Source organism: Podarcis filfolensis (genome assembly GCF_964270895.1).
Source record: "Podarcis filfolensis genome assembly, chromosome: 6".
NCBI lineage: Eukaryota > Metazoa > Chordata > Lepidosauria > Squamata > Lacertidae > Podarcis > Podarcis filfolensis.
In genome coordinates, this window is record NC_139609.1 from 86,389,971 (window position 1) to 86,400,781 (window position 10,811).

Consider the following 10,811-nt stretch of genomic DNA (forward strand, 5'->3'; position numbering starts at 1 on the left):
GCAGCACCTGCTAGAATCTATACTGCCAGTTTTACTTCATTAAAGAAATAAAAGTAAAACTGGTCTGTGTTTTTAAATTACTTTGTTCTGTTGCCATATAACTTCCTGTTTTGCTTTGAGTTGTGTTTTTACGCTTTGCAAGCAGACTTGTGTGGGCTGGCACCTTGTGTGAGCTAAAACAAAGAAGAAGTTGGTAACCAATTTGCTTTACAGTATTGCAAGGCTGCTTCATTGGTTTTTGTTTTTTTAAAGAATAATACCATCTGTAACACCCAAGGAACAGAGGCGGGGAAATCTGTAGCCCTCCATTTGTTGATGAACTACAACTCCCATCATCCTTGACCACGGGCCATGCTTATTATGCAACCTTGTAGTGCTTTACCTGATAGGACCACTTGCATAGATTTCCGCCATCATTTTTTCCCGTCCACTAACAGTACCATGATCAGCAACTTTCCAGCGGGTGTAGTTCTTTATCATATGACATTTTCCGAAAGTATCACACGTTCCACACTGGTTAAACGTATCACAGTCTGCAAACACAAGCACCTTTATTTGACATCAGAGATCTTGCAGCTAAAAGTACGAGATGAAATTTTGCTGCAGGAGAGCTGGTGCAGCCTAGATGTTTAGTTATTTGCATCTTTTTCTATCCTAGTTTCCAAGTAACACAAGTCACTCTGGAATATTTAACAACCAAAATAAATAAATGTAAAAATCACATTTAAGGCACACATTACCATTAAAAACCAGCAAAGTGGTAAAAGGTAAAGGGACCCCTGACCATTAGGTCCAGTCGTGGCCGACTCGGGGGTTGCGGCGCTCATCTCGCTTTATTGGCCGAGGGAGCAGGCGTACAGCTTCCGGGTCATGACTAAGCTGCTTCTGGCGAACCAGAGCAGCGCACGGAAACGCCGTTTACCTTCCCGCCGGAGCGGTACCTATTTATCTACTTGCACTTTGACGTGCTTTCAAGCTGCTAGGTTGGCAGGAGCAGGAACCGAGCAACGGGAGCTCACCCCGTCGCAGGGATTCAAACCGCCGACCTTCTGATCGGCAAGTCCTAGGCTTTGTGGTTTAACCCCAGCGCCACTTGCAACCCGCAAAGTGGAGGGAAGGAATATTTTTTAAAATCCTGTTTTCAAGGGCAAGCTCTAGTTTTCCACTTTGGATTGCAGTGGGTGGCAGGCTAGTAAAGTCTGGACTTATTTAGCGAGGCTGGTGTAAAAGGAATGCTGTTGTTTTCCCTCTTTTACAGCCAGATTCATGCAGGAAGGATCTCACACACCTTGGTCTTTAGCTTGGTAGTTGTTGCAGGTCTCGTCGGGGATGCCGTGCTCATGAGCATAACTCCAGACCTGCAAGTCATCCCCTCCGCTGCAGCCGCCAGCGTCGGCACAGTCAATCACATTCTGGACTGAGAGATAGGCAGAAGGCCAAATGCCTTTCCTCTTGATATTGATGCGATCTGGAAAACCAAGAGAAACACATAATTCGCCATTCCATGTCACAGACCACATAATACGTGGGAGGAATCCCTCACTGGCTCTCTTAATAGTTTAACTTTGAAGTATTCAAGGGGTGAGCTTTAGGATTGAATCACAGAAAGGAAGAGGTTAAATGCCTAGCAGGTTAAAAAGCAGCTTCAGGTGGGCGAAAGCTTGGGAAAACAGTGGGGCTAGGGGAGAATAGACCTCTCCTCCACCATTGCTGCTCAGACTCAGTTCAGAACCCATTCCTCCATAGGCTTGCTGTTAAAGTAATTTTTAAAAAAGAAAATTGGGAGACCCAATCCTAACACAGTTTATCTTTTGGTATAGTGCCATCAATGTGCACATCACAAGACAGATTACAAGAAAGCAGGCCGCTGCCCCAGAGAGATTACAATCTAAACCTGAACACAGGAGGGAAAGGGAAGGGGAGGCTGGGATTAAACAAGGAAGCAACAAACTCTTGGATAGCTCAGTTGGCAAAGCATGAGACTCTTAATCTCAGGGTTGTGGGTTTGAGCCCCAGGTTGGGCAAAAGATTCACAGAATGTACAGTTGGAAGGGACCCAAGGGGTCCTCTAGTCTAACCCCCCTGCAATGCAGGAATCTCAGCTAAAGCATCCATGAGGGTCGGCCATCCAACCTCTGCGTAAAACCCTCCAGTCCACCACCTCTCGTGGGAGTCTGCTCCACTGTTGAACAGATCTTACTGTCACAAAGTTCATCCTGATGTTTATTCGGAATCTCCTGCATTGCAAGGGGTTGGGCTAGATGACCCTCACGGTCCCTTCCCACTCTACAATTCTATGTGACTGTTTAAGTTACATTTTAACCCCAAAGTTGACTTTTCAACCAATGTAAGTAACATTGCAAAAAAGAGCTAGGGCTTCCTGCTCTGTCAGAGCCAGCAATAATGGACTCGATGGGCAAATGGTGTGAGCCAATATGGGAATCTCCTGGAGAACAGGCGAAGTCCCGGCAGACTGGAGGAGGGCAAATGTTGTCCCTATTTTCAAAAAGGGGAAAAGAGAGGACCCAAATAATTACCGCCCAATCAGTCTGACATCAGTACCAGGGAAGATTCTGGAGCAGATCATTAAGCAAACAGTCTGTGAGCACCTAGAAAGGAATGCTGTGATCACCAATAGTCAGCATGGATTTCTGAAAAATAAGTCATGTCAGACTAACCTGATCTCGTTTTTTGACAGAATTACAAGCCTGGTAGATGAAGGGAACGCAGTGGATGTAGCCTACCTTGATTTCAGCAAGGCATTTGACAAGGTGCCCCATGATATTCTTGTAAAGAAGCTGGTAAAATGCGGTCTTGACTATGCTACCACTCAGTGGATTTGTAACTGGCTGACTGACTGAACCCAAACGGTGCTCATCAATGGTTCCTCTTCATCCTGGAGAAGAGTGACTAGTGGGGGGCCACAGGGTTCTGTCTTGGGCCCGGTCTTATTCAACATCTTTATCAACGACTTGGATGATGGACTCAAGGGCATCCTGATCAAATTTGCAGATGACACCAAACTGGGAGGGGTGGCTAACACCCCAGAGGACAGGATCACACTTCAAAATGACCTTGACAGATTAGAGAACTGGGCCAAAACAAACAAGATGAATTTTAACAGGGAGAAATGTAAAGTACTGCACTTGGGCAAAAAAAATGAGAGGCACAAATACAAGATGGGTGACACCTGGCTTGAGAGCAGTACATGTGAAAAGGATCTAGGAGTCTTGGTTGACCACAAACTTGACATGAGCCAACAGTGTGACGCGGCAGCTAAAAAAGCCAATGCAATTCTGGGCTGCATCAATAGGAGTATAGCATCTAGATCAAGGGAAGTCATAGTGCCACTGTATTCTGCTCTGGTCAGACCTCACCTGGAGTACTGTGTCCAGTTCTGGGCACCACAGTTCAAGAAGGACACTGACAAACTGGAACGTGTCCAGAGGAGGGCAACCAGAATGGTCAAAGGCCTGGAAACGATGCCTTATGAGGAACGGCTAAGGGAGCTGGGCATGTTTAGCCTGGAGAAGAGGAGGTTAAAGGGTGATATGATAGCCATGTTCAAATATATAAAAGGATGTCACATAGAGGAGGGAGAAAGGTTGTTTTCTGCTGCTCCAGAGAAGCGGACACGGAGCAATGGTTCCAAACTACAAGAAAGAAGATTCCACCTAAACATTAGGAAGAACTTCCTGACAGTAAGAGCTGTTCGACAGTGGAATTTGCTGCCAAGGAGTGTGGTGGAGTCTCCTTCTTTGGAGGTCTTTAAGCAGAGGCTTGACAACCATATGTCAGGAGTGCTCTGATGGTGTTTCCTGCTTGGCAGGGGGTTGGACTCGATGGCCCTTGTGGTCTCTTCCAACTCTATGATTCTCTGATTCTATGATTCCTTTGTTATTTATGTACTTCCACCAAAAGGACAGATCTCAAGAAGCAATGGTCTAATGCAAAACAAATTATCTGTTGACCAGTCATGGGGAAATGAGCCAAGAGTGAGAGAGAAGCAAGTCCTACGAAGCAATAATAGCTTACACCTCCGTACCTGCTAAAGCGCTGGTGCTGCCATGAGCCCAGCAGGATCCGCAATACTGTGGGATGTGCTGGTTGCGTGTGGCACTCACATAGTTGACTCCTTTTATATTCCTCCAGTCCCAGCTCTTGGGCAGTTTTGAGATGTCCAGATATTCATAAGGACGAGGGTAGGTTCTGTTTGGAAGGGGGGAAAGCAAGTGAATTAACCTACGCCTGGAGAGGAAAAGCTGAAAAACTCTCCCTCTTCTGAAAATATCCTACAGAGAAAATCAAGGCAACATATATTGCCCCTTGCTCTTAATCATCAACAACCACCTCGCAAGGTAAGATGGGCTGAGAGGCTGCGTGCACACGGCTTCCCCTAAATCCTGAGAACTGTAGATTGCCTCTCACAGAGCGACAATTCACAGCACCCTTTAAAAAAACTACAGCTCCCAATATTCTTTGCGTGAGCTTAGTTTGTGAGTTGGGGGATCTGAACCTGGAGCAACAATCTAATCAGCAAATCAACCAGGCTTTGTTCAGCCTCCTCTCTCGCTTGGCAATCGCATGACTCATCCAGGCCAAATGACCTTAAAATTCCTCCCCGTCGATCATGTGATTGCCACAAGGCTGACATTTCTTCAGAGCGCTCAGGTGACCACAGCAGCTCTTGAAGTGCAGCTTAAAGTAGGCCTTGACATGCTTTCTGGTCCTTGTTGCAAAATTACCACAGAAAAAACCACTTAAAAGGCACCACAGTACAGTGGTACCTCGGGTTACGAACTTAATTCGTTCTGGAGGTCCGTTCTTAACCCGAAACCGTTCTTAACCTGAGGTGTGCTTTCACTAATGGGGCATCCTGCTGCCACTGGCGTGCGATTTCTGTTCTCATCCTGAGGTAAAGTTCTCAACCTGAGGTACTACTTCCGGGTTAGCAGAGTTTGAAACCCAAAGTGTTTATAACCCGAAGCACCACTGTACAGTGGTACCTCAGGTTACAGATGCTTCAGGTTACAGACTCTGCTAACCCAGAAATAGTACCTCAGGTTAAGAACTTTGCTTCAGGATGAGAACAGAAATCGTGCTCCGGCGGCGCGGCAGCAGCAGTAGGCCCCATTAGCTAAAGTGGTGCTTCAGGTTAAGAACAGTTTCAGGTTAATAACGGACCTCTGGAATGAATTAAGTACTTAACCCTAGGTACCACTGTACTTGCAAACGCGAATAAATAGGAAGGGATCTGCAGACACTAGAATTCAGTATTAGTATAAACCCACAGGAAGCTCATTCTCTGAATATGGATCTTTATGCAGCCCATCCACACCAGAGTGTTTTCTGAAAAAGGGCATTGCTGGCTGGCTGGCATCCTCAAGGTGACATTTTTTCACACTACACCACTTTGTTGCAGGTCCCCCTGCCACTCCTTATAACTCACAGGACTAAATCTGGAGGGACTCCTTTTCCCACAGAATCAAAGAGTTGGAAGGGACCCAAGGGTCATCTAGTCCAACCCCCTGCAATGCAGGAATCTCAGCTAAAGGCATCCATGACAGATGGCCGTCCAACCTCTGCTTCAAAACCTCCAAGGAAGGAGAGTCCAAGAGTTCTTCCTGATGTTTAGTCGGAATCTCCTTTCTTGTAACTTGAAGCAATTTGGTTTGGATGCCATTATTTGCGGCAGGAGAAAACAAGCTTGCTCCACCTTTCACGTGACAGCCCTTTAGATATACTCACAAAACACGCAAGCTGGTTTAGAAAGCCCCACCCTTGCCATAAGGGTGTGTTGAAAGGGGGGAAATAATCCTGTCCCCCATCGCCCCACAAGCACACTGGAGTCTGGAGCAGAGGCTCCAATGCCATCTCTCTGAAAAGTACGCCTCTATTTCTGCACTCATAAATGTTTCTGCTGCTCAATACTGCGCTTCATAGGGGAGGCTGCCCCTTCCCATAGGCCAGCATTTTCCAACCTGCAAGTCAGTGGTTCTCAAAACGTTTTTCTCTGGGTCACACTTTCGGAATAAAAATTTGCTCACACCAAACCGAAATTTTTTAATTGACAGGACTGGAAAACGAAAACGAAACAACACCTAGCAGTGCTTGATTTATAACAGAGCACAACTACTTTATGAGATGATCATGGGACATCCAGAAAACATAAAATGACACAGCTCCATAGGAATATGAATCACTCCCAAAATATAATTATAAAGGAGCCTCTTGCATATGTTCCTTAAGTATGCATACAAACTCATGGAGAGGCGTGAGCTTGCTTTTGCAAGGTAATCCCATTTATATTAGGTCTAATTTGAGACCAAAAACAAACCTCTCCTCATCAACACATCCTTCCTGATCTTCGCTGTTCACAACAATATCCAATCTGTAGGAGAGCAGCCAATACTATCAAAGAGACGCATGCATATTGTTTCTGGTTGCATATCCACAAATAATAATTTAGATACTATAATCTACTGTGCTACACTGAAATGTTTAGATGTGTCTTTGACCGTCCGTGAATCCTCTCCTGCCACACCCTCTGAGAACCACAGCTGTAGGCTGCAAGCTACAAGTGGATTGTGAAGTCTATGCAAGAGGCTTGATAAGTAAACCCAACATAATTACTGTTTTTGATCCTTCACTGGTATGATTAATACCTCTTACAACTTTTGTTTTGTTGGCGTATTCTAATGAGACTTGCAACTGAGCATTGCAAAGGCCGAAGCCTTACATTTTAACTTTTGGGAACTGGCCTCTGATGGAGATCTGGTAATGGTATTGCCACAAGGTGCTCATAGATGCTAGGTGAATTTATTTATTTTTGTTGGTTTCTTTATTAGATTTATATACAGTGGAACCTCAGGTTACATACACTTCAGGTTACATACGCTTCAGGTTACAGACTCTGCTAACCAAGAAATAGTGCTTCAGGTTAAGAACTTTGCTTCAGGATGAGAACAGAAATCGGGCTCCGGCGGCGTGGCAGCAGCAGGAGGCCCCATTAGCTAAAGTGGTGCTTCAGGTTAAGAACAGTTTCAGGTTAAGTACAGACCTCTGGAACAAATTAAGTACTTAACCTGAGGTACCACTGTACTGCCCTTCATCATAAGATCTTAGGACAGTTTACAGAATAAAATACGGGATAAAAAAAGTAAATAAGACAAAACAGCAAAACAATACCCACCTTCCTCCCCCAAAAATGCATTTAAAAGGCTGTAGAATATTGATCAGCCCAAGGCCTAGTTGAACAGGAACGTTTCTGTCTGGCGCCAAAAAATATATATAATGAAGGCACCAGGCAAATTTCCCTGGGGAGAGCATTCCACAAACAGGGAGCCACTACAAAGAAGGCCCTTTTTCGTGTTGCCACCCTCCAGACTTCATATGGAGGAGGCACACATAGAAGGGACTCAGAGGACGAAAGCAGAGTCATATGGGGTTTATATGGAGAGAGGCAGTCCTCCAAGCACTGCAGTCCTGAGCCCTTTCAGGCTTTATAGGTCAAAACCAGCACTTTAAATTGGGCCCAGAAACTACAGTAATGGACAGCCAGCGCAGTCGAGCCAAGATCGCAGTAATATGCTCAGCCGTAATATGCTCGGGTGTCTCAAATCAAGGTACTTAGTTACCTTGGCAGTTAAAATCCACCAAGCCCAAAGCTGAGCCCCCCACTCATGGGACAAAAACAATCAATGGGATCACCACACCAAGTAAATTCGGATGTGTGGGTTGCCACGACAAAAAGGCCTTGGGCAAAGTGAGGTGGCCATCTTGGGAAGGAGATGCTGGAGCGGGGAGGGCAAGGCAGCCCCCTGGCATTTCCTCCTGAATCCCCTGCCCTGGCTCTCTGCAGGAGGCGTGAGCCTCTGGTCAGCTGCCCTCAAGTGGCGTGGAGGACACACTGCCCCCACTCCAGTAGGCCTCTGTCCATGGAGTGGCCAGTGCTTAGGTGAGTATCTTCTTGGCCTCAGGCAGCATAATGTCTCCGGCCAGCTGACAGGGCATATGAACCTGTGTCTCCCATATCCAAACACAGGGGCCCTGGCTCAGAGGCAGAACATGCAGGTCCCAGGTCATATTCACTCTGGCATTTCCAGCCAGGGTTGGGAGAGACCTCAGTCTGAACCCCTGGAGAGCTGCTGCTGCCAGCCAGTGCAGGCAACCCTGATGGCCCAATGGTCTGATTCAGCACATCAGCTTTCTATAAAGTTACCCTATACAGTGAGATCATTGCTTCATCTGGGTTTCAAGTTTCACCCAGGGATCTTTCTCAGCCCTAGAGAAAACACAGACTTTCTGCATGTGCTCCTCCACTGAGCAACACCAGGCTAAAAAAACCAAACATGTTACCCACCAAAGCCATGCCTTTCCCCCCTGGAAATAGGGCGCTATTTCAGCTTTGCACCCTCCTTCAGCAGCTCAGGGTGGCTTGCAAGAATTTAATTTCATGCTCCAAACAGCCCTGCGAGGTAAGCTCGCACCCCAAGGCCGTGTTTGTGGGGCAAGCAGGAAAATCTCGGCCCAGCTTTTCCCTCTCCGAGTCCAAACACGCCGCTTCTGCCCGTGCCACCAACTTGCACGGACCTTGGGCGGTCTTCCGACGACCCTCCGCGCTGCTGGGCGGCGCCGGGATGTGCTCCTGCCGCGGTTGCAGCTCGCCTGCTGCCGGCCGGTTGTTTTTCAAGCGGCGTCCGGGAAACCACGCCTGCAGCAGGAGGAGGAGAAGGAGGAGGAGGAGGAAAATCCCCGGGGAGAACGCGACAAATCCCCGCAGGGCTCTCGGGGTCTCCTCACAACGATCCGGCCGCCGGCCGGGTTCGTTTGGCGCAGCAGAAAGGAGAGCCGTCGGAGATCCCGGGCTGCAGCGGACGGCTCTCTGTCTGTAGGGAATCGCCGGGGGAGAGCAGTAGCTCCCCCAATTCTCTACACTTAGCGAAGGCCATGCACTTTTCGCATGCTCAGGCCACCTCCTCTACTGATGCGCATCTATGCTCCCACCCCGCCACTCCCAGGGACGAGGGCGCTCTTACCGGACGGCGTAGGGCCTGGGAATCCTCGGCTTGTAGCAACTCTGCCCGGCCTTGGCGTCGAGGAGCGGCAGCAGGAGGAGAAGCGCCAGGCGGAGGCAGCGCCCGGCCATGGTCCCGGCTCGACGGCGGATCTTTGCGCCTCGTCCCGCTCCGTCGAACGAAAGCTGCGCCCCGGCCGGCCAGACGGCTGCTGCGGATGGCAGTGGGAGCCGGAAACGCGCGGGGCCGGTTGGGTGGAGGAGCTGCGGCGAAGTTCGCGCCTTATAACCCGCTTCGGCGCCGCCCCGGCGCGGGAAGGGCGACTGGTTCGCCCAGGGTTACGAAACGAGGGGTTGGCCATCTGATAAGAGCGGCCGTCGAGGGAGGAAGAGTTAAACGCCGCCGCCCTCGGGAGCTTCACCTGCGCATCTCGGGACTTTCATCACCGCCAGACGCACCATCAAATCACGGCTGGCATCAGCTCAGTCATGCCCGCGGGTTGCAGGGGGTTGGGCTAGATGACCCGCGGGGTCCCTCCCAACTCTACAACTTGGCAAGTTTAAGAAACAAACACACACAAACCCGGAATGCCCAAGCGCCTCTCCAGTGCAGAACACACAGACCATGGTTTCGAGCCATGGGCACATTGCATAGTGCGGTGCGCACTGCTGCCTTTGAAAAACTGTGACTCCAGGAAGGCCGGGCCTTGAGGTCGGGGTTGGCTTTGGTTTTTGCAGCACGGCTTGCTGCATGTTAATTTACCCGCACGTCCCTCTGGATCTAAACACCCGACAATGGGCATCTTTGATCCTGGCAAGTGACTGGGAGGCGAGGCGGAGCAATAGAAAACAGACACAGCTGCCTACGCACCATGCATTTAAAGCGCGCGCACACGCCCCGGTACAGTAATCCTGAAAACTGTAGTTAAAGGGGCCACGAATTGCTTCCCAGTGACGGATAAGATGTGGCTCCCATCATGTGTGTGTGTGTGTGTGTGTGTGTGTGTGTTTCTTTTAAATATATGCCGCCTATGCAGCAAAAAAAAAAAAAAAATTGCAGCTGGAGGCGTTTGGTGATTTAGTTTCGTAATCATTTATGTATTTCCGGAGCATTAACAACAGTGCTAAATTTATCAATCCACCCTGGGCCAAGCAGTGAATCAAAGCATTCTTCTGCAAATGCCCTTGCAGCACAGAACCCATCTGTGTCAGGCACCCAGAGTTTGTGTGGGCGATAATTGACAAATGCCCTCATGTTCCCTTAGTACATAGAATTGTAGAGTTGGAAGGGGTTCCAAGGGTCATCTAGTCCAACCCCCTACAATGCAGGAATATTTTTGCCCATGCTGCGAACTACCGTTGTTTGCTGTGTGTTCATTTCTGGTTTACTACACTAAAGGGTATATATTATGCCGAAAGGAATGCGTTTTCATGTTACGTTTCATTTGGAGAGCCAGGTGTAAATGGTTTAATTGGCCCAAGGCCTGGTGATCTGGGAACATCTTTGCCTGATGCCTAAAGATAAGCAATGGGGAGCCACCACGGAAAAGGCCAGTTCACGTGTTGCCACCTTCCAGAGTTCACGTGGAGGCAGCACACAAATGATGGTCGCAGGGTCCAGGTTGGTCCATATGGGGAGAGGCACTCCTTGGATAGCAGCCCTGGAGTGGGGCTGCTGTAGGAAAGCTGACATTTAAAAGCAGTCATTTGGGTTAGGTGTGTGTTGAGCTCCTTGGAAGGACTGCGTGAAATAACCAAAAGCTAATCCAAATTCTGCCACAAGAAAACCGTATTC

At 48.5% G+C, this 10,811-nt stretch overlaps 1 protein-coding gene across 1 annotated transcript in view; it reads right to left on the reverse strand.

Moving 5' to 3' along the window:
- LOC310764706 (cathepsin Z-like) overlaps positions 1 to 9,667 on the reverse strand; it is a 14,671-nt gene extending 5,004 nt beyond the window's left edge. The window contains exons 1-4 of the mRNA XM_083619129.1: positions 9,039 to 9,667; positions 4,046 to 4,209; positions 1,289 to 1,468; positions 383 to 533 (exon numbers count right to left, since the gene is read on the reverse strand). Coding sequence (XP_083475255.1) covers positions 383 to 533; positions 1,289 to 1,468; positions 4,046 to 4,209; positions 9,039 to 9,148 — 605 coding nt within the window. The 5' untranslated portion in view covers positions 9,149 to 9,667. The remainder of the gene's footprint in view (positions 1 to 382; positions 534 to 1,288; positions 1,469 to 4,045; positions 4,210 to 9,038) is intronic.
- Positions 9,668 to 10,811: the final 1,144 nt, after the last annotated feature.